Source organism: Pan paniscus, chromosome 7, assembly GCF_029289425.2.
Source record: "Pan paniscus chromosome 7, NHGRI_mPanPan1-v2.0_pri, whole genome shotgun sequence".
In the NCBI taxonomy this organism is placed as follows: domain Eukaryota; kingdom Metazoa; phylum Chordata; class Mammalia; order Primates; family Hominidae; genus Pan; species Pan paniscus.
In genome coordinates, this window is record NC_073256.2 from 160,754,921 (window position 1) to 160,777,940 (window position 23,020).

General features: G+C 57.0%; 1 protein-coding gene and 1 long non-coding RNA gene across 8 annotated transcripts; one reads left to right on the forward strand and one right to left on the reverse strand.

Moving 5' to 3' along the window:
• Positions 1–3,169: 3,169 nt before the first annotated feature.
• On the reverse strand, positions 3,170–4,648 carry LOC103786228 (uncharacterized). 2 transcript variants are annotated; one of them, XR_004673133.3, is made up of 3 exons: positions 4,510–4,648; positions 3,906–4,021; positions 3,170–3,539 (listed from the first exon to the last, which is right to left on the reverse strand). It is a non-coding gene; the product is annotated as an uncharacterized LOC103786228 (long non-coding RNA). The 2 variants fall into 2 exon arrangements; XR_010113052.1 differs by having other exon boundaries at positions 3,170–4,021.
• Positions 4,649–8,114: 3,466 nt separating this feature from the next.
• On the forward strand, positions 8,115–21,098 carry ZNF696 (zinc finger protein 696). 6 transcript variants are annotated; one of them, XM_063606958.1, is made up of 4 exons: positions 8,115–8,244; positions 13,770–13,883; positions 15,984–16,080; positions 18,778–21,098. In XM_063606958.1, exons 2-4 carry the CDS (start codon positions 13,866–13,868, stop codon positions 19,836–19,838), a joined length of 1,176 nt encoding a protein of 391 aa, XP_063463028.1. In that variant the 5' UTR covers positions 8,115–8,244; positions 13,770–13,865; the 3' UTR covers positions 19,839–21,098. The 6 variants fall into 6 exon arrangements, with proteins under 6 accessions (XP_063463028.1, XP_034822673.2, XP_063463027.1 ...); XM_034966782.4 differs by having other exon boundaries at positions 15,987–16,080; XM_063606957.1 differs by lacking the exon at positions 8,115–8,244 and having other exon boundaries at positions 13,745–13,883; positions 15,987–16,080.
• Positions 21,099–23,020: the final 1,922 nt, after the last annotated feature.

A 23,020-nucleotide genomic window follows, 5' to 3' on the forward strand; every position in this document is an offset into this window, starting at 1 on the left:
GTGGGAGCCGGCACCTGCCTGGGTGAGACCTTGGGGCAGCTTCCTATCCCCGAGGACCCGCTGCGGGATGGGGGTGATGGGGCTGCTCCACCAAGACCTGCTATACAGGGCCACGGGGTCCCTGGGGTCTGGCGGGCGGCCCGAGTGTCGTAGGGGAGGATCTGAGGCCTGGAGGTGTCCTGACTTGCCCAAAGCTGATACCCCACCATCAACACGGGAGGCGGGGGGGGCGCGCCCAGAGCAGGGGTCGAGGACGGGGCCAGTCTAGAAGTGCTCAGGCCTGGCCAGGCTGCCTGTCTGCCACCTGGGTGAGGGGTCTCTGACAACTCGGTTCCCTTATGTATTTGGGAGGCCTCTGCTTCTGTAAATGCAGCAGGCTTCCCCACGTGCCCTGTCAGCTCTGCTGCCTCCATTCAGCGGGGGGCCTGCTGGGCAGCAGTGGCCCGGGCTTCCTCTGCACTAGCCCCTTGCCCTGGGGTGTGGGGGCCCAGGGTGTTCAGGTCTTGACAGGTGTGGGCTGGTACAGCTGGGCCTGCCGGGCCCTCTTCAGAGCTGCCGGGACACTGCTTCTTGGCAGGGGAGTCTGGGCCACGAAGCTCTGGGAGAGCTCAGCTGGGGGTGGCTCCAAGTACTGAGTGCCAGTGATTCTGCCAGTGCCTTCTCCCTGCCCTGCCTGTGCCCTCCGGGACGGCTGGCAGACCCCGGGCCCCAGCCTGGCTCCTCCGAGGCTGTCCCTCTCCAGGTCTCACCTCCCCTCCTACTGTGACTCATCCAGAACCCCGGGCCTGGCCCCCAGATGTGCCTGTGGCGGGCCTCTGAGGTCACTGTCCTGGTGAAGACGAAGGCTACCGTCCCCGCTTTCTGGCGGTGTCTGCGGGGGCCTGCGCAGCGCGCATCTGATGTCATCAGCCCCCAGCAAGCCCGTTTTCCAGAAGAGAACCCGGAGGCTCCGAGGTGACTTGTGGTTTGCTCGAGATCACACGATCAGTGACGACACCAGATGAATCCCTGAGCTCCCTGACCAGCCATCCACCCAGGCCCCTGCTGAGACCGCGGGACCTCGTTTCCAACTCAGAAGCCCCCGGAACGCGGCTGCCCGGCTTGGGAGCCTGCGGCACAGGGCCCTGTGCAGCCCCTTGGGGAAGACGGCCCCAGGCTCTGCCAGCCCCCGCCACCCTCTCCAGGCCATGCTCTGGGGGCCCTATGGCCACCAGCGCTCTGGACGCCCCACTCTGCCAGGTGAGAACGAGTTTAGGGGTGCGGGCTGGAGGTCAGTGTGTCTGTCCGAAGTCAGCTGGGAGGCAGGCGCCTACTTGAGGCGTCCTTGCTGGTGTGCGGTGGGCCTGGGGTTCAGACTGTCTGCCTGAAAGGTAAGGGTGAGGACGCCTGCATTCTCCTTGTTCAGTAACACGCGTGGGCAGCCAGGCCGAGGTGCTGGCTCTACTAGGGGATTCATCTGGTGTCGTCACTGATCGTGTGACCTCGAGCAAGCCACGAGTCACCTCGGAGCCTCCGGGTTCTTCTCTGGAAAACGAGCTTGCTGGGGGCTGATGACGTCAGATGCGCGCTGCGCAGGCCCCCGCAGACACCGCCAAAAAGCCGGGACGGTAGTCTTCCTCTTCAACAGGACAGTGACCTCACAGGCACACCTGGGGGCCAGGCCGGGGGTTCTGGATGAGTCACAGCAGGAGGGCAGGTGAGACCTGGAGAGGGCGCCCCCGGCGCCCGGGTTGGACTCCCGCCCGCTGCGACCGGAGAGGGGAGCCCGGCGGTCCTCCACGCCGTCCTAGATAGTCCCGGAAGTGGCCGCAGCTCCTGAAGGGGCGGGGAGGGGGCGGGGCCAGGCGCACTCTCCGCAGCCCGCACGAGACTCCCGCAGCGGCAGCTTACGGGAGGCTTCCCGGAGAAGGAAGTGGGGTGCGGCGGGTCCTGGGTCAGGCAGGGCTGTTCCTCCGCGCCGGGTCGTAAACTCTCTGCAAGGTCTCTGTGTCCTCCCTCGTTGGGCAGGGCCCGCGAAATGCGCTGAAATGGCATTTACGTCTTTCCCAGTGTCCTCAGTGCCTTCTCCAAGCCCGCGGGCACGGGACTGATTCTCGAACGTGCCATCTGATCCACTCAACATTTCGCGGGAACCCCAGAGCGGCCCGGCAGGACCCAGGCGTGGACGTTTAAGGGCATTTTTCTACCTTGTGGTGGCTGCCGGGTTTATCAGCGTGCAGTTGAACCGGACGTGATATTCCTGAACCCTCCTGGGACGCCTGCGACCCTGAGCTGTGCTCAGCCTCTTGGTCACGCCTCTCCCCATCCTCCTTCGATTTGCGTCACACGAGGGCCGCTTGTCCGGGTGGCCGCCCCCGGGGCTGGCTCGGAGCCCCGTCCCACCCCTGCCGGCTCTGCCCCATCCCCCCGCCACCAGAGGAACCTGGACGCAGACCACCTGGAGCATCTCCAGCTCAACGGCCAATCTCCAACCCACACCACCTCCAAGCGCACACCACCACCCCTCTCCCTCCTCCGACCCAGGACCCCGATTCTCAGCCTTCGCCCTCTCCCTCCTCCCCGAAGTGACCAGGGATCTTCCTAAAGATCCCATGGTATCTGGGAGCCAAGGTTTGGGATCTGCCAGCCCTGATTCCATAACCCACACTTATCCTTCCTCACGGAGCCTGTTTCTGCCTCTGACAATGGTGGTAGCGCAGCCCGCTCCGCACCGCACATGGCGGCTGCAAGGACGGCATGGGTGGGGTTCTTTGCACAGTGCCAGGGACATAGCAAATCCCCATAAAAAGAGCTCCTGGAAGGGCTCTGTCAACAGCGTGAGTGGATAGTCTCAGCAGAGGACCACCTGAGGCTTGGGTTGGTCACAGCAAATGTGAGAGACCAGGAAAAGGGGTGCATGTGAGTTCTGGAACCCAGAAAGTAATCATCTGTATCTGGCACAGTATCTGCTTTTGAGCCCAGAAGGAAATAAAGGCCCTGGAGGGGCGCTGAACCCTAAAGCACTGGAGCTGCAGGGAGAGGGCTTCTGAGGCAGCTTCTGGCAGCCCCAGACAAGGGGAGGGCCAAGTGCCGACCTAACCATGGCCTTGGGGGCAGGTGTGCAGGCCTATGGATTAGCAAATAAGGACCGAAACATGCTTATGGATTAGCAATTAAGGACCAAAATGAGCTTAAGTTTGGACCCTTTTCAGTTCACAAGCGTTTTTATTTTTACATACATATATGTAGCATGGTGTATTGGCTAAGAAAATCGACCTTGGAATTTCAAGCCCAACTCTACAGTTAACTGTGAGGTTGGATGAGTTATTAATGTCTCTGAATCTATTTCCTGATTAGTAAATGATGTATTATGGTTCTCCAGAGAAACAGAACCAATGATGTGGGGTGGGGGAGGACAAGAGAAAGAGGGTTATTATCAGGAATGCACTCACAGGGTTATGGGGGCTGGGCAGTCCCAAGACCTGCAGCTGTCAAGCAGAAGAGCTGATTGAAAGCCAGTAGACTTGAGACCCACAAAGAGCTGATGTCTCCATTCAAGTCTGAAGGCAAGAAAAGACGTCGGTCCCGGTTCAGTCAGGCAGGAGGTGGTTCCTATGCGGGCCTTGAACTAATTGAATGAGGCCCACCCACATTATGAAGGGCACTCTGCTTCACTCAGTTCACAAATTCAAATGTTAATTTTATCCAAAAACACCCCCACAGACACACTCAGCACACACAGTGTCACTACTTACTCTCAGATTGCTCTCCAGACTGGGGGAACCAATTGACAAGGCCCCCAGCTCCCCCAGCTATGAGACTACATTCCCCATAACTTTTCAGCATGTTCGCTTGATTCTCCAACCTTAACAGACTTGTGATATTACTTTAATGGCAAACAAGGCTCTGCTGTCCCACGTGCTTACTTTGCCACATGGCACAGTATCTGTGTCACAGACGCACTCTTCACAAGGACAGGTCCAGGCCTGTGTCAGTCACTGCTTCATCCCAGCACCTAGCACAGGGCCTGACTCATGGTGAGCTGTGGACAAATGCGCATGCAATTAACGACTTGTTCCTGCCTCAGGGTTCTCTTTTCCAGATGAGTAGAACAATTCACATTTTTTCACTCCTTACTTCAGACTGGGAGAAAGGGCCTGAGCAGAAGGATCAGAGTTCAAAGGAGGGGACACAGCGCCACCGAGGCAATGCCTGGAGCAACAAAGATTGGGGTTTGGGCATGTACTGGAGTGAGGGTGGAAAGGGCATGGAAGTCAGGGTCCAGTCAGAAGACAGAGGCCTCGTCAGTTATTTCAACAGAGAGGATTTCGCATCATGAATCACTATGTACGAAGTGACTACCGAAGGAGCTGAAAAGAGAACTCTAAGTATCTCAGAAGCAAAAACTGCAGGGAGCAGCTGCTACGCTAGGGCTGTGGAAACAAAGGGAAGCGTTTGGAATTACTGGGGTCAGAAAGCCTGGGAACTAAACCCCTAAGGAGAGGGCTTCACAGGTCTCTGGTCCCTGACCTGGCCCCGAGGGTGGGGACAGATCCCCGAGGCGAGGCGTCGATGGCTGCGGTCTGAGGTCTCTAGCGGGGGGCCGATGAAGCTGCTTCTGCGAAGTTGGGAACCCGCGCACCAGTTTTAGCAGCCGCGGAAGGAAGTGCTCTTGCCGGGGCGAAGCAGCAGAGTTCGGAAGACACGCGACCAGCGCACCAAACAGACCGGAAGCCTGAGGAAAAAACCGGAAGCAAACCGGAGTGTGCCCCTCTCTCCTCCGCAGCCTCACGCGCTTTCTCTGGCGCCCCTAGTGGGAAAGCCTAGCATGGCACCAGCTGGCCAAGCAGAAAAAGGTTTGTGGAGACCGGGCCAGCCGCAGAGGTGGAGCTGAGGGTCAAAACCTCCTCCCTGGAGCAGGAGGGCAGAGAGGCCTTCCTTGTACGTTCGAGCGGATTCATAAGATAAATGGTGAAGGACTCAGATGGCTGAGATGAGATTTTGTAGAAAAACCTCGCTGAGTGCCGAGTGCAGCTAGGGCTTCAGGAGTCCAGCCTGGTTTGTAAGCCTCGAGGAGCCCACGCGTGGCCGCAGGTGCAAATGGTCTCAGAGCAGCCATGCACGGGAGAATTCCTCCCAGGGAGAAACGCCGTGAATGTGACTTCTAGGGACACGCACAGCCGGTGGAAACCGTATGCATGAAGTGTGCATAGGTGAGATGTAATGGAACACTGGAGAAGCACCTTGTGAACGTGGGAAGGGTTTCGCGCATGCTCAGGCTCCGTTCGGGATCAGAACATTCCCGCAGGAGAGAAGCCAATGAGCAGCACTGGACGTGGCCACACCTTCGTGGAAGCGCTGGTCCTCAGGCATCAGAGTGGACATAGAGAGGCCCTGCAAATGTAATGACTGTGGGAACGCCCGCCTCCTGAGTTCATGCTGCCGTGAGGGAGCGGACTGTGGGTGCGGGCATGCGGAAAGGTCTCAGATAATCCCCACTAGAGAGGAACACTGTGGATGTCATCCAAGCAGCAGAATCTGATAAATTGCACCAAGGGACCCCACCCCCACCCCCTGTGCAGTGACCACCGCAAAAACCTTTAAGCAAAGATCTCATGCTCCGAAATGCCAGGGCCGTCACCAGGGATGCAGCAGGGAGTGAAACACCCATCTCTTTTCTCACACCAAACCGTAGCCAAGGGATTCACCACGACGTGAGCCGGTGCGAGAGGGAGGACTCTGCAGGCGGAGACTGCCCTCGGGGTTGTGGCCTCAGAACGGGGTCCTGCTCCCTGGAGACATGGACCCTGTTTCTTACAGTAGCTTTTGTGCGTCATGGGCAGGCAGTGCCAGTTGACACCAATCAAGTCTCAACACTCAGCCTGCACACGTGCAGATCCTCTGGAAAAACGCAGCCCCTCCCATCCTCAGATCCTAAGAGAGATAGGGGCGTTGCCCATTAACTGACTCCAAGACAACCTGGCTGGGACCAGAAGGTGAGAACCGACCCCTGCGCCTGCTACAGGCCCCACAGGAGGCCCGGGGAGGGTTTCCTGGCAGTGTCTTCCGAGTCGCCGCAAGTTTCTGCCCAGTTTTCACAGCCTGCTCTTCCCTGGGTTCCGGCTGGGTCTCTTCCTCAGAATGGCTCCACGCCTCCCCTGCCCAGTTGATGCAGGTCTCGCTCTGATCACATCCAGTTCCTGTGGATCATTGGCCACTCACCAGGCCGCTTTGCCTTGCGTTTTCTAGGGTCTTGTTTCATGGGGTCATGGGAACCCACTCAGGGACCACCCAACTATCTGAGAAGCCCACTGGAAAACGCAGATTCCCAGGCCCCACCCCAAGGGATTCAGCAGGCCTCAGGGGAAGCCAGGAAATCTGGATTTAGTTCAAATACCCAAATACATTGATCATGGGCCAGGTTCGGGAATCTGTTCTCCTCCAAGCCCTCAAAGCAGGAGCTGCTGGCCTGCCCTCTGCAAGGCCGCTGCCCAGGCTCTCCTCAGACACCACCTGGACGGGCAGCTCGAGCCGTGGGACGCCCCTGCTTGGGCCAGAATCGGGTCCTGCACCTCAGACCTGCAGGGCCCAGCTCGGCCTCTGGGCCTCTGGCAGCCGCGCCCTGCCTGGCGCCCCCTGCCTCCGTGACGCCCCATCTCTCTCTCTACAACGTAGCCCGGTGCTGGTTCACAGCCTCGCGACCCCTCCCAGAGAGGCCCCACAGCCATGGCCCCCAGCCGCGCGAGCAACGCCAGGCACTCGCCCGGCCCTGGCCCGCCACCCTTGGGTTCGCCCGGGGTCCCCCGCCAGTCTTCCGAACGGGTCCTCCGAGCTGCCTAGAGCGCCCGGAAATGCCCTCGGCACGGGGCGGGGCTTGCGGGGGCGGGGCCGCACTGCCGACTCAGGCTGGGCTTGGCTCACTGGGCCTAGGCAGTGCCTCAAGCGTGGGATACCCTGGTCAAGTCTTTAAAGATCACAGGTTTTAAACAGATTTCTTTTTACCCAATAGCATTTATTCATACTCTTTAAAGAAATTTGAGAAGTGTAGGAAAAATAGAAGAGACAGAAATTTTCTCCTCAGCATTACGGGCTAAGTATCCCAAATCCAAACACCCCCAATTCAAAACTTTTGAGCAGCTGACATGCCGCACAAAGGAAATACTCACTGGAACACTTCAGATTTCGGATGTGGGAATTTGGGAGGCTCACCTGCTAACTATGGTACAAATATTCCAAAAAAAAAGCCAAAGCTTTTTTTTTTTTTGAGACGGAGTCTCGCTCTGTTGCCCAGGCTGGAGTGCAGTGGCACGATCTTGACTCACTGCAAGCTCCGCCTCCCGGGTTCACGCCATTCTCCTGCCTCAGCCTCCAGAGTAGCTGGGACTACAGGCACCCGCCACCACGCCCAGCTAATTTTTTTTTTTTTTTTTAGTAGACATGGGGCTTCACCGTGTTAGCCAGGATGGTCTCGATCCCCTGACCTCGTGATCCACCCGCCTCGACCTCCCAAAGTGCTGGGATTACAGGCGTGAGCCACCGTTCCCGGCCGCCAAAACACTTCTGGTCCCAAGCATTTTGGATAAGGGATACTCAGGCTGTACAAGGAATGTCTGTGCACGTTTTTAGCAGCTCTTGCTGTTACACTAAATAGACTTCATGGTTAACTTGTCCCTAAAATAACCTTCACGTCCTGAGGTCTGAGATCTGCTGGGAGCAGTGCTGGAAGCCCTATTCCCCCACAGCGAGAGGGGCGCCAGCATCCCTCATTTACGGGAGGAAATCGAGACTTGGTGAGGACGTCCCGCAGCCGGGATTTGAACCCAGGCTTGGATCCGAGGCCCACGTGCTTGCTCCACAATGCCCCCTGCTGGCCACCCTCCCTGCCCTCAAAGATTGCTGTAACCAGAAGTGGACGAGCATTTCGGGGAGGAATGCTCCCCGCACAAGCCGAGGGGTCTCCCAGACTCCACTTTGGTGTCCCTGGAGTGCCCATGCCAGCGACCTTTTGGTGGGTCTTTTACCCCGGATGGAACTGTCGCCAAGTGTGTCCCCATCGTGGGGAGAGGAAGTGGATCAGCGGCGTCAGGCCTTGCGGAGGTGCACTCGCACCCTCCTGCGCTACGGTCTCAGAGGCAGGAGGACGCTTTCAGGGAGCCGGCCGCTGTGGCACCTGCAGCAGTTTCAGCAGTTGGACAGCTCCAGCCGCCCTGCCACACCCTCACTCCTCATCCACTCCAAAATTCAACGCAGCATGCCGAGCCCCAGGTACGTTGAGGCGGAAAGCTATGGTCCCCGCCCGGAGAAGCCATGCAGTTCCCCGCAGCGTGGGTGGAGGAGGAGGGACAGGTGTCCCACTCCTTGAGTCTCAGGTGGGCAAAATCATGCCACTACTGTGGCACTCGTGTGCCTGACTCCAGGCAGGGCCTTCCCGTCCTGCCGCCCTGCACTCTGTGCGTGGCCATTCTGTGAGGCTGCTGCTCCTCAAGCAGCCCGTGGGATGGGAAATCCCCTCGTTTACACGGTAGACCATCCAGCCCAGCGCCTGCTGCAGAGCCTGGGTGAACAGAGTCTGGGTGACGAGAGTAACAGGCAGGATGCAAGTGGGAGCAGGCGGCTTCCCAGGACCTCGGTCCATGTGCCCATCCAGCAGGACCCTGAGCCCAGCTCCCATCTGGGGAGAGGGCTCCACGGGGGCAGGCAAGAGGGGCTGCATGCTGAGCTCCTGAAAGCTCTAGAATGCCCTCTGTAGCCATTACACTCGACGGAGGGCATGGCGAATAGCAAGGGCTTGGGGCATGTGGTTGGGTTTTAGGTTTTTCCTTGCAGGACTGTGCTGAGCCTGCACCACTGGGAAGCCCTTGGCCTCTGCCCTTTCTCTGAAACGCTCCTCTTCTGCCTGGATGCCTTGGTCATTCTTTCCTCATCCATAACCTTGAATAGCTTCACCAAGATCCATGCTGGTGTCAATATTTTATATTAAGTTTTCCTGGGATGTGGTGTTCTTGATTTTTTTGAATTAGGGTATAATTTACATAGCGAAAATGCCCAAATCTTAAGCACTCGGCTTGACTGTTTACATGTTTACACTCTTGCTAATCCCCCCAGGTCACAGCATGGAACTTTCCAGAGCTTCTCCTCCCTTTCCCTTCCCCTCCCCAAGCTGATGGGTATTCTAGCTTCTGGAGGGCCCTGTCTGCCATCGGGCCTCTCAGGAATGGATTCGTCTGCCCGCCCTCCTGGCACTCCTTTTGCTCCACACGATGTGCTAGAGTTCACTCTGGGTGGTTCTGTGTATCTGTTGGCCCCGTCCGCGCCGGCGTGTGCTTTCCCATTCTGAGTGTTTGCTTTGACCCCATTTTTATTGCTGGGGTTGTGTGCTTCTCATGCCCTTTTCCAATCCCAAACCCGTGGTGTCTTTTCTGAGTTAGAACACCCTCGTGGCTACAAGGGCCCCAGAGTAGGAAGCCCAGCATCCATGTGACAAGGCTGGGTTCCCTGAGAGCCAAGCGGCCTCCCCACCTCAGCGCCCTTCCCAAACTCCTGCCCACACTTCAGGACCCACTGGCAGTGCTGTTTGAGTCACTGCTCCCTGGTCTCTGCTTCTAATGAGGCCTCCACGCGCTGCTTTCTGGCACCTGGCAGGCGGTGCCCGCTCTGCCTCTGTGTTTCTCCCTTCTCTTTCGTGAGCTCCCAGGGCAGCCCCCGTGGTGCTCTGTCCATCTTCGGGGGTGTCCCTGGTGCCCAGCGCAGCAGGAGTGAATGTCCTGAGCCTGAGCCAGTTCTCCTTGACTGCACAGCACCAAGGTGCCAGTCAGTGCTGGTCAGGCTGGCCGCTAGGTCTTGGTGCACCCGCCACTTCCTACCACCCTTGCATTTTCTCCTCTTAGGGCCACTGGTGTGTCTCACCTGGAACCTGCTCACAAAAACCCGTCTATTACTTCACAGATCCTGCCACGCGGGAGCCCGGCACAGCTTGGCTGAGGTCTCTGCCAGGGTCTCCTGGAGCTGCCATTAAGCTGTCCTGGTCTCCGAACTCCTGTGGAGCTTGAGGTCCTTCCCTGACCATTCGGGCCGTGGCAGGATTTCCATCCTGCGGCTGTGGGGGTCAGGCCCTCGGCTTCCAGGGGTAACTCAGAGGTCTCTGCCTCACCTGCTCCTTCTGCCAGGAGACTGGGAGTCCTTCCTTTCTGTGTCACCTGTTTCCTGGCTGCGTGTCCACTTGCTTCAGTTGACCCACGGCCTCTTCTTTGAACAACAGTCCTCTTTCTCTGAGGTCTTTTTTTGTTTGTTTGTTTTTGTTTTGTTTGGTTTGATTGGTTTGTTTTGAGACAGAGTCTTGAAGGGGTGGGTTGCCCCTCCACACCTGTGGGTGTTTCTCGTTAGGTGAAACGAGAGACTTGGAAAAGAAAAAGACACAAAGTATAGAGAAAGAAATAAGGGGACCCAGGGAACCAGCGTTCAGCATATGGAGGATCCCGCCAGCCTCTGAGTTCCCTTAGTATTTATTGATCATTCGTGGGTGTTTCTCCGAGAGGGGGATGTGTCAGGGTCACAAGACAATAGTGGGGAGAGGGTCAGCAGACAAACACGTGAACAAAGGTCTTTGCATCATAGACAAGGTAAAGGATCAAGTGCTGTGCTTTTAGATATGCATACACATAAACATCTCAATGTTTTACAAAGCAGTATTGCTGCCCGCATGCGCCACCTCCAGCCCTAAGGCGGTTTTTCCCTATCTCAGTAGATGGAATGTACAGTCGGGTTTTATACCGAGACATTCCATTGCCCAGGGACGGGCAGGAGACAGATGCCTTCCTCTTGTCTCAACTGCAAGAGGCATGCCTTCCTCTTATACTAATCCTCCTCAGCACAGACCCTTTACGGGTGTCGGGCTGGGGGACGGTCAGGTCTTTCCCTTCCCACGAGGCCATATTTCAGACTGTCACATGGGGAGAAACCTTGGACAATACCTGGCTTTCCTAGGCAGAAGTCCCTGCGGCCATCTGCAGTATTTGTGTCCCTGGGTACTTGAGATTAGGGAGTGGTGATGACTCTTAAGGAGCGTGCTGCCTTCAAGCATTTGTTTAAAAGCATTTGTTTAACAAAGCACATCCTGCACAGCCCTTAATCCATTTCACCCTGAGTTGACACAGCACATGTTTCAGAGAGCACGGGGTTGGGGGTAAGGTCATAGATTAACAGAATCTCAAGGCAGAAGAATTTTTCTTAGTACAGAACAAAATGGTGTCTCCCATGTCTACTTCTTTCTACACAGACACAGTGACAATCTGATCTCTCTTGCTTTTCCCCACAGGTCTCACTCTGTCACCCAAGCTAGAGTGCAATGGCATAATCTCAGCTCACCGCAATCTCCACCTCCCGGGCTCAAGTGATTCTCCTGCCTCAGCCTCCCGAGTACCTGGGATTACAGGCGAACACCACCACTCCCGGCTAATTTTTGTATTTTTAGTAGAGATGGAATTTCACCACGTTGGCCAGGCTGGTCTCAAACCCCTGACCTCAGGTGATCCACCCGCCTCGGCCTCCCAACGTGCTGGGATGACAGGAGTGAGCCACTGCGCCAGGCCCAGCTGTCTTTGTTTTTCAGGGGTGCCTTTGGTAATTTCTTCATCGTACTTTTTTTTCAGGGTAGCAGGTAAGAGACTCAGTGGATAGGCTCATGGAAACAGTCCTTGAAGGGGTGGTATTCTAAGACTCAGCTACTTTCTTTCTTTTTTTTTTTTTGAGATGGAGTCTCACTGTGGAGTGCAGTGGCGAAATCTTACTGCAACCTCCGCCTCCTAGATTCAAGCAATTCTCCTGCCCCAGCCTCCCGAGTAACTGGGACTAAGGCAAGCACCACCATGCCTGGCTAATTTTTTGTAATTTTTTTTTTTGGTGGAGACGGGGTTTCACTATGTTGGCCAGGCTGGTCTCGAACTCCTGACCTCGAGTGATCCTCCTGTCTTGGCCTCCCAGAGTACTGGGATTACAGGCGTGAGCCACCTCTCCGGCCTGGACTCGGCTACTTTTGGATCAAGAAATCCAGAATTTTCTAGACTGTGAACTTGCCCTTTATCATGGACATTTACCACCTGCAACTGCCCAGAGGTTCTCTGTCTCACCCTACACCGTGAGGACCCCCTTAGCAAACAGAATTCCAGGGCGCGGGCTCTTCGCAGGATCTGAGCTATTCGCGGGCGTCCTGAGTTGCTTGGGTTCACTCCCCCACCCCCATGTCCCTGGAGTCCTGCCTTGTGTTTTCGATTCTGTTTCTCAGGGGCCCCAGCGTGTGGCCTCCCATTGTGGGAGAGCAGGAGGGAAGCGGTGAGGGGTGATTTCGGAGGAGGCAGAGCCCCGGGTGTCCGTGGGAAGCTCCAAAGCCGGGCCGCGGGACGGCTACCCTGGGCTGTGACGCAGTCCAGGATCTTCGCCAAGGCACCTGCTGGAGGCCCCTCCTGGGTCCCACGACCCCGACTGCGCCTGCCGGCTGCCAGCGAGGAGGCGGGGCCAAGGCGAGGGCGGGGCCGAGGCAGGAGGGGCGGGGTCTGTCTGATGGGCGGGGCTTCCGTGTGGGCGGGGCTGCTGGCCCTGCGGTCTGAGCCGGACGGGAGAGGCCCGGGCGCAGGAGGCTGCGGACTCCTAGAGGTTCAGTGCCGGAAGATGGGCCTGGAAAGGGGGCACCGCCTTCCCGGTTCTGGTGGCGGGGAGTGAGGGGACGGGCGAAAGCGGCACAGGGAACAGCATGACACGGGCCTGAGGCAGGGCACATTTGGAAAGGGGGCGAGGAGAGGGCAGTGGCTTCTGGCACGGCAGCAGTGGGCATACAGAGGCAGTCGGGACCCGTCTGGAAGAGCCTCCGCCCGGAGTAAGGAGCCGGGACTGTGTCTAGGAGGCAGTGGGGAGCTCCGGAGAGCGAAGCGCCTCCTGCGCAGACTCGCGTGCTTGGAGTACCGGAGCCTGCAGGGCAAGAGAGGGTCTTCAGAAGACCCACGACGTTCCACTGGGATGCAGAGGGAAACGGTTATTTGTATTTCTACATCATCACTTTTAGATGTGTGTGTGTGTGGTGTGTGTTGTTGTTGTTTTTGTTTTGCGACAGAATCTCAGTCACCCAGGCTGGAGTGCAGTGCCAATCTCGGCTCACTGCAGCCTCCGCCTCCCGAGCTCAAGTGGTCCCCCCGCCTCAGCCTCCCGAGTAGCTGGTATCACAGGCGCTGGCCACCACGCCCGGCTAATTTTTTAAAAAAATTTTTAGTCGACACGGGTCTAACTATGTTGCTCAGGCTGGTCTGAAACTCCTGGACTCAAACAATCCTCCTGCCTTGGCCTCCCAAAGTGCTGGGATTACATTCATGAGCCTCTCGCCCACCCAGTCTAAGTGTTTTAATTTTTATCTTTTACAACAGCTTCTAATTTGTTACAAATAAACGTGCAGCATGTGGTGGGAGTGTTCAGGTGTTTACTGGTGCAGTGCGCAATGAAAGCGGTTCCAGGCACGAGATGTGGAGGCCCAGAGGCAGATGCCCGGTGGCGGCGGCGCGGGACTGTCGGAGGCGCGGGCAGGGACCTGGGCTCCCAAGGCTGTGGCCCTCCCGCCCCAGTCCAGGTCCAGTTCCAGGGGCGCGTCTGGCCCCCTGTTGCTGTCTTCTTAGGGTTCTCTCATGGGAATCGGTTCTTCAGCCTTTCTTTTCTCCCCAGAGAGGGTCTGTCTACTCGTTGTAAGAGGGAACAAGTCCACATTGCAGCTGTACACTTTGCACCCATGATGAAAAGCGTCACTTTTGCAGCATTCCAGCTGGAGATGCGTGACCTTCGGTCTGCGGCAGGCGGAAGGGCGAGAGACTTGGACAGGAGGTGCATCTTGCCCGGGGAAGGCTGAACGAATGAGAGCTCGGTCCCTGGTGAGAAAGAGCCCAGAGCACGCGAGGGGCGGGCAGCAAGGGCTTCTCTGCAGCGGAGACGCGAGGGCGGCGTCCTGCAGGGAGGCGGGGGGCAGCGCCTGGGGCGCTCCAAGCTCTCGGCCCCAAGGAAGCCCACGCTCGGGACCCGCGTGCTGCCACAGCCCCGGGGGCCTGGAGGGTCCCGTGAGCCGAGCGGGACCCGGGACAAGCGCGGGGCGCCGCGGGGAACGGACGGGAACGCGCGTGGCCTCCCCACAGCGGGCCTTCGACACCTCCTGACACGTCCTGCGGGTGCCCGGTCCTCAGTTGGCTCGAGCCGGATCCCGGCGCGCCAACGGCTCGACCTTGCCCCCCACGAGGCAGGGCTTCCTGCCCGGCCGGAAGGACTCGGCCGGCGCCTGCGGGCAACCGATGAGCTGAAGGCGCCGCGGCTGGGCCGTCCCGCTCTCCCGCCGCCGAGCGCACTGTCCTCCCGCTGCCCAGAGCGTCGCCGGAAGTGCCGAGGGGGCGGGCCAGGGGTGGAGACTGTGGCGTTTCCGGCGCGCGACGGGGCGGGGACCGTAGCGGGTGCAGTCCAGCTGCTCTGGACGCTGAGGCCCCGGCTTCTCTTGCTGGGGTGTCGATTCGGGAGGGCTGAGGGCGCGGCCGAGAGAACGGGGCGGTCACCGCCCCCGTGGCCCGCGCGTCCCGCCCTCTCCTTGCAGTGCAGGCCCCAGCCGCTCTCGGGCGCGGCGTGGGGGAGGCGGCCCTGCAGGTGCGTACCCGGGGTCCGACACGTGCGGGGCTTCCTGCGAGCTGAGTCCCCGCTGCGCGTCTTCAGGCCTTTGTAAGTTGTCAGATTTCCCACCGGCCCAGCTCATCGAGCTTCTTCCCAGCTGTGAACAGGAGGGCCTGTTCCCTAATTCTTGCCGGTAAGGTACTTGCAAAAATCTGCTTCCAGACTAAAAAATTGCACTTTAAATTACCTTTTTGTAAAAGAGGCGGGGTCTCGCTATGTTTCCCAGGCTGGCCTCCTACTCCTGGGCTCAAGCGATCCTCCCGCTCAGCCTCCCTGGCAGGCGGGATTACAGGCGGCTTAAATTAAATTTACTAATTAATCACTTTATTTACTTTTTTTTTTTAGACAGGGTCTCACTCCAACGCCCAGCTGGAGTGCAGTGGCGAAATCTCGGTTCACCCCAGCCTAGACCTCCTGGGCTCAGGCAATCCTCCCACCTCAGCCTCCCTAGTTAGCTGGGACTACACACCTGGCTAATTTTTTGATTTTTTGTAGAGACGGGGTCTCACTATGTTGCCCAGGCTGGTCAGGAACTCTTGTACTCAGTCAGTCCTCCATCCTGAGCCTTTTGAAGTGCTAGGATTACAACTGTGAGCCACAGCACTCAGCCAAATTACATTTCTTAATTGCACTTGAGGTGAGACCTAAAAAAATGTATTGCCTACTGGTTTTTCTTCTTTGTGAGTTACCTATTCATGATCTTTGCCAATTTTCCTTCCTTTCTCATTAATATATAGAGGTCTTTATCAGATAGGGATGAATCTTTGCATTGCACGTATTCCTCCCTTTTTGGTTTTTGTTTTTTTACATTAAATTTTTTTATGTAGTTGAATTTGTCAGACATCTGATGTCAGGCTTAGAAAAATCATTCCTCATTCCAAAACTTTACCATTCAAATAAGTTGTTCTTTTTTTCTGGTTTAACATTTTTATATTCAAATCCTTATAACTACCAAGAAAATTTTAAAACCCATGGGAATTTCTCTAGACATCTGAAGACTGCTGGAGGGCACGGGCTTGCTCAGCATGGAGCTAGGAAGCTGCGGCCACGCCCACCTGTGCTCTGCGTCAGCCCTGGGTGGAGGGGGACCCGCAGAGCCTGGACCAGAGTTCCTGGGCATCCCACAGAACAGAACACCCGCTTCTGGGAGTGTCTGTTGAGCCAGGACCTTGATTGCTAGTGACAGGAGTGGGCCCAGCTGGGTGATGCAGCTCCCACAGGGCCTGTTCTGACAGTTTCCTCTGAAGGCATTCTGACCTCACTGCCCCTGGCCCCTGTACCTAGCCCTGGCTGTGATTTATTTTCCTTTTCTTTTACCTAAGCAGAAATTGTTCCAACTGCTGGTGTTCTGCAAGATGGAGCCAGGAGGAGAGCCCACAGGTGCTAAAGAGAGCAGTACCCTGATGGAGTCCCTTGCAGGTGAGGGGACATGTCCACAGTGGGGCCCAGAGTTCCAGGGCAGGAATTGAACAGGAATACAGGAAAAACACCATGTCTCAGTCACTGACGCAGAGCATATACTGTGTCCTTGGGCGCAGGGTGAGGGAGGGAGGTAAACGCAGGCCCATCAGATCTCCTGGGCATCTGCTTGGTGACTGTCTTTGCCAGTGAACTGAGAGCTTTTGGTTAGAAAGTCTGGCAGCCCCAGGCTCTGCCTCTGGGAAGGTCTCTCTCTCAGTGCTTCTCAACCTTGGCACCGTGGCTGTTTTGGAATGGATGAGTCTTTGTTGAGGGGCCATGCTGTGTGTTGTAGGACGTTGGGCAGCACCCTTGCCTCTGCCCACTTGGTGTCAGTAGGGCCCCCTCCCAGTCGTGACAATCCAAAACATCTCCACACATTGTCAAATGTGCCCTCAGGACAAAATCGCCCCCATGAGAACACTGCTTTATGTTTTGGGGCCACCCTGAGAGTGTGTCACAGCAACAGCCCGGGAGATGGCGTGGGCAGTGCAGGCCCTGCTGTGGGGTCTGGGATTGCCTCCATCGGAGAGGCGTCCTCAAGGCCTGCAGGCTGGATCCAGTAGAGCTCCACCATGTATGTGGCCCCTTCTCACCACAGTCTTGGTTCTTTTTCCTCATAAGCAATACCTTTGAGTCGGTTCTTGAACTTCCAAGTCTGCAAGCCACAAGAGCAGGGCTGGGCCTCTGCAAGGGGCTTCTGTTCCGCGCGCCACCCCGAGCGTCTCCCGCCCCCTGGCTGCTCAGTGTCAAGGGTCTGCAAGGGCAGAGAGAGGTGGGGACTGTTGACAGCAGCCTGCTCTCATCTGCCCCGGAACATCCCTGCCCCACCCCCACCTCCACAGGAGCTTCTGTCTTATCTGCGCCCTCCGCATTCTTGAGAGGTGCAGCCGGGACTCAGCCGCTTCTCCTCTGCTGCCACAGCGGACTACCTGCAGACTGAGAAGTCCCCCTCAGTTGCTGTGCTGGCCTCGGCGGCCCCCCTCCTCCTGCTGCCCCTCCTGGCTGAGCCCTCCTGCCTCCTATGCAGGCCAAGCTCAGTTGCCAGCTTTCTCATGTCCCAGGGTTTCACCCCTACCCCTTAAGCCTTTTTTCTAAATGGCCACATGGTCTGTCCCTGTGAGCCAGTGGAACCAAATCTAACCAGTGGCTTGACTGCCAGACAAGGGCCATTGATAACGCAGCCTGGATGGGGTTGCTCAGCCTGGCCAGCGCCGCCGCCGCCCAGCCCACATGGGACGTGGGTTGCTGCTTCCAGCTCTTGTTCCAGATTTCTTTTCTTTTCTTTTCTTTCTTTTTTTTTTTTTTTTTAAGACAAAGTCTTGCTCTGTCGCCAGGCTGGAGTGCAGTGGCGCCAGCTCACTGCAATCTCCACCTCCTGGATTCAAGTGATTCTTCTGCCTCAGCCTCTCAAGTAGCTGGGACTACAGGTGTGCGCCACCACACCCAGCTAATTTTTGTATTTTTATTAGAGATAGGGTTTCACCTAATCTTGATCTCTTGACCTCGTGATCTGCCTACCTCAGCCTCCCAAAGTGCTGGGATTACAGGCGTGAGCCACCGCGACTGGCCTCTTGGTCCAGATTTCTGTCTGAGTGAGGACGCTCCTGTTTGCACGTAACAGAAGCCCTTAGAGTTTGGTGTTTGGGGGCAGTTTTAAGGAGTCCGCGTTGTCTCAGGGAGTCCAAGGTAAAAGGAATGAGCTGGGGCCATGGCTGGGTGTGGTGGCTCACACCTGTAATCCCAGCACTTTAGGAGGCTCAGGTGGGAGGAGGGTTGAGCCCAGGAGTTCAAGACCAGCCTGGGCAACACATTGACAACACTGTCTCTACAAAAAATTTTTAAAATAGCCTGGTGTGGTGGTGCTCACCTGGAGGTGCGCCACCTACTTGGGAGGCGGAGGGAGGATCCCTTGAGCCCTGAGGCTGCAGTGAGCCATGATGGTACCACTGCACTCCAGCCTTGGTGATAGAGCAAGACCCTGGCTCACAAGAAAGAAAGGAAGGAAGGACAGACAGAAGGCAGAGCTGGGCCGTGGGCTCTGTTGGGTGCCACTGTCCCCGGGCCTCCTGCTGCATCTGCCTCGCTCCCGTCCTGGCTTGCTGCCAGCTGTCTCCAGCCTCCTTTGCTTTCCCAGCTGTCCCGCAGAGTAAGGCAGTGCCCAGAGCCTGCGTTTCTGTCCCCTCCCCTCCCAGGACTGGGTGGGCCGAGGCTAGAGGTTTAGCCCTGTTTCTAGCCCCGTTTAGCCTCGTTTCTGTTTGTATATTTTTAAAATTCTATTTTTTAAGAGACAGGATCTCACTATGTTGGCCAGGCTGGTCTTGAACTCCAAGTCTCAAGTGGTCCTCCTGCCTCAGCCTCCGACAGTGCGGAGATACAGGTGTGAGTCCCCACACCCGGTCCCACAGCCCCGTTTCTGGAGTGGCAGTGCAGGATTCTCGTCTACCTCATAACCATCCTCATAACCATGGGGGTTAAGAAGGTGGAGAGGAGAAAAAACTAAAAAAAACTAGGCGGGAACTGAATGGGAAAATCAAAGGTGTCTGTGGCACACTGACGTCACCATCACTGTCACTCTGTCGTCACCACGATTGCCAGAGCCACCCTCGACTCACGTTCTCTTACATCTAAATCGTTCCTGTCTGGCCTCTTTTTCAGCTGTGAAGGCTGCTTTCCTGGCGCAGGCCCCGAGTGGCAGCCGGTCAGCCGAGGTGCAGGCAGCTCAGAGCACGGAGCCTGCCGCAGAGGCAGGCGCTCCCGAGGGAGAGGGCCACAGAGGGGGGCCTCCCCGGGCGTTGGGGTCTCTTGGCCTTTGTGAAAACGAGGAAGCCAGAGAGAGGTCCGGAGGTTCCCCTCGAGGCCCGGTCATTTCTGAGAAAACTGGAGGACAGAGTGGCCGCGAGTCAGACGTCCCTCCGAACGCAGGCCCCGGGGCAGAGGGCGGGGGCAGCTGGAAGGGGCGGCCTTTCCCGTGCAGCGCCTGTGGCCGCAGCTTCAAGTGCTCCTCGGACGCGGCAAAGCACCGGAGCATCCACTCGGGGGAGAAACCGTACGAGTGCAGCGACTGCGGGAAGGCCTTCATCCACAGCTCGCACGTGGTCCGGCACCAGCGGGCGCACAGCGGGGAGAGGCCCTACGCGTGCGCCGAGTGCGGCAAGGCCTTCGGCCAGAGCTTCAACCTCCTCCGGCACCAGCGCGTGCACACGGGCGAGAAGCCCTACGCGTGCGCCGACTGCGGCAAGGCCTTCGGCCAGAGGTCGGACGCCGCCAAGCACCGCCGCACCCACACCGGGGAGAGGCTGTACGCGTGCGGCGAGTGCGGGAAGCGCTTCCTGCACAGCTCGAACGTGGTCCGGCACCGGCGGACCCACCACGGGGAGAACCCGTACGAGTGCCGGGAGTGCGGCCAGGCCTTCAGCCAGAGCTCCAACCTCCTCCAGCACCAGCGCGTGCACACGGGGGAGCGGCCCTTCGCCTGCCAGGACTGCGGCCGCGCCTTCAGCCGCAGCTCCTTCCTCCGCGAGCACCGCCGCATCCACACCGGGGAGAAGCCCCACCAGTGCGGCCACTGCGGGCGCGCGTTCCGGGCGCTGTCGGGCTTCTTCCGGCACCAGCGGCTCCACACGGGCGAGAAGCCGTTCCGCTGCACCGAGTGCGGCCGCGCCTTCCGCCTGAGCTTCCACCTCATCCAGCACCGGCGGGTGCATGGCGCCGAGTGAGCCGGGGCTGCGGCGGAAGAGATGCGGGCGGCCTGGTGGGCGCGAGGCCGAGGCCGGGGGAGGCTCCTGTCCGCCCCGTGCGCGGTGAGGAAGTAACAGCCGGCTGCGCGTCTGGTTCTCGGGCTGCGAAAGCCTCGCCAGGCCTGCATCCGCCTTGGCTTGGGAGCACTCAGGAGAGGCAGGGCTCGGGGAAGGCGAGCGCCGCCCGCGGGAGGCGATTCCCAGAGGCGGGGAGGTCTCAGGGGTCTGTCCCGGGCCGGCCGCCCGTCTCCGAGACGCCCCGCCTCCCACGGTCAGCTGCTGCGGGGCAGTGGCCGGTGATTGAATCGGTCATTCCTCCGCAACCAGGCCTCCATCAAAACCCTGCATGAGATGAGGGCCTCGGGCTTCGGGTTGGTGAAGGCGGGGTGGGGGGGCAGTTAGGAAGGGGGCGCCCAGACAGGGCATGGAAGCCTCGCGTCCTCCCCCGTACCTTGCGGGTCGGTGGTTCATCCATGTATTTCAACGCCTTTTCACAGCCGATTCATATGGTCCCGACTTCTGTGTGCTTAGAAAATTATGGAACTTGGCCGGGTGCGGTGGCTCCCGCCTGTAATCCTAGCACTTTGGGAGGCCGAGGCGGGCGGATCACACGGTCAAGAGATCAAGACCATCCTGGCCAACATGGCAAAACCCCCATCTCGACTAAAAATACAAAAAATTAATTGGGCGTGGTGGCGTGCGCCTGTAATCTCAGCTACTTGGGAGCCTGGGGCAGGAGAATCACTTGAACCTGGGAGGCGGAGGTTGCAGTGAGCGGAGATCTGGGCACTGTACTTTAGCCTGGGCGACAGACCCATCTCAAAAAAAAAAATTATGGAACTTGAGAAGGGGGTCGTGGGGTCCCCGGGGCCCACCGTCTGCACTTGGCATCTGAAGTGGGGGTCGTCTTGTGGGACTGACCCCTTACCCTGTGGGTTCTGCACTAGCTCCGGGCAATTGGTGACAGAATCGAGTTAAATTGTAGGACATCGCGTTGGTGTCTGAGAGAGAGTTGGAGAGCTGGTTGGTGTGGAGGGAAAGGCTTACACACATGTGATCTCAGAAGCGTTCTGTGGGTAGAGGAATCGTTTTCTCTTTGAGACTGTTATGAGTATGTACAAATGTTATTTCCTGTAAAATATTTTCATTTTTTAAAATGTTATTTTCTAGATAGAAAAGTAGAAGTGTCTCTTTGGGGAGTGTTTTTGGGGGCGTATAGTAAAGCTCTGTCATCATGAATTAAGCGAGGTGGGCTTTGAGTTTCTTGGGATGACAGGGAAATGTGAGCTGCCTACTGGCCGTGAGCCCTGGGGTGCAGTGGCAGGATTCGCCCATCCTGGTCTGGGTGTGGCTTGTGACCACCTCCTGCAGTTCTCTGCCCAGGTAAGGACTAATTGGGAAGAATTCTGGGTCCTGAGCTGGCTGCCGCTTCCAAGACAGTCACTTTGAGGGCTCTTGGCACTGATTTTGTTAAAATGCATGAGCTTAGGGTTGTGCAGCCTGTAGGGGCAGGGGTGCTCTCAGAATGGATTTGGTGGCCCCACCGTTAATTAAGCTCCTGACCCCTGGGCCGGTGGTGAGGTGGGAAGATGAGCCTGTGTCTCCCATGCTGAGCCAAGATCCTCAGGTACCAGTAGCGGTCAAAGCACCTGCTCCCTGAAGGAAGCTTACCTGGCTTAGCCTCATCCCTGCTCGTAAGTCAGGCATTCAGCTTGCAAAGATCCCCAAGCACACAAGGAGAGTCAGCTGACTGAGGGCCAACAGAAACAGCAGGCAGCCGCTGTCAGCCACAAAGAAACGCAGATCCTGAAACTGTCATCATACAGGTGACAGGATAGTTATGTGTGAGGTGTTCAAAGAAGTCGCGCAGTCAGTGATGAGAAAGCTGTAGGGTACATACTGTCACACGTGAATAGGCAGGACTCCTTAAAGAACTTTTGGAAATGAAAAACAGGCCAGGTGCAGTGGTTCATGCCTATAATCCCAACACTTTGGGAGGCCTAAGGGGGAGGATCACTTGAGCCTAGGAGTTCAAGACCAGCCTAGGCAACATAGGGCTGGGCACGGTGGCTCACGCCTGTAATTCCAGCACTTTGGGAGGCTGAGGCAGTGGATCACCTGAGGTCAGGAGTTTGAGACCACCCTGGCCAACATGGCAAAACCCCATTTCTACTAAAAATACAAAATTAGCTGGGCATGGTGGCCCACACCTGTAATCCCAGCTACTCGGGCAGCTGAGGCAGGAGAATCCCTTGAACCTGGGAGGCAGAAGATGCAGTGAGCCGAGATCACGCCATTGCACTCCAGCCTGGGCAAAAAGAGCAAAACTCCATCTTAAAAAAATAAATAAATAAAGGAAAATGAGCCGAGTGATGGTCTTAGATATAAGATGGAATGGCAAGCAAATAAAATTATAAATATGAATACATATGTATATATAAAAGAATAGTGTCAACTAAAATACTAGACAACAATAGCATGTAAATTAGAAGGGACAGAAATGTTCTAAGACCCTCCGGTTGTTGGGAAGAGGGTGTAAGATAGTGTTTAATTTGACTTTGATAAGTTAAATGTGCATAGTGTAATTTAATGTTAATTACTAAAAGAGTGTAACCAGTCTATACATCTCTAATCCAATAAAAAGAATAAAACACTGTGATTTAAAATGTAGTCCCAGCTGCTTGGGAGACTGAGGCAGGAGGATCTCGGCTTGGATCCTCAGACCAGGAGTTTGAGGCAGCAGTGAGCTGTGATTGTGCCGCTGCACTCCAGACTGGACAACACAGTGAGAGCCCATAAAATAAATAAATGAACTGAACACAAACTTCTGTCAATTAAAAAATAAGAACAAAGTCAGGCTGGGCCTGAGCGCTGTGGCTCACACCTGTAATCCCAGCACTTTGGAGGCCAAGGTGGGTGGATCGCTTAAGCCCAGGAGTTCGAAACCAGCCTGGGCAACATGGGGAGAACCTGTCTGTACAAAAAATACAGTAAGTAAGCCTATAGTTCCAGCCACCCAGGAGGCTGAGGTGGGAGGATCACCTGAGCCTGGGAGCTCGAGACTGCAGTGAGCTGTAGTCACACCACTACACTCCAGCCTGGGCAAAAGAGTGAGACCCTCTCTCAAAAAAGAAAAAAAAATCAGAAACAAACTGGGCAAA

What these genes read in the sequence shown, in the direction of transcription:
- ZNF696 (XM_063606958.1), top strand. An exon ending in CCTGATGGAGTCCCTTGCAG is followed by an intron (nt 16,081 to 18,777) that starts GTGAGGGGACAT and finishes CCTCTTTTTCAG; the next exon opens with CTGTGAAGGCTGCTTTCCTG.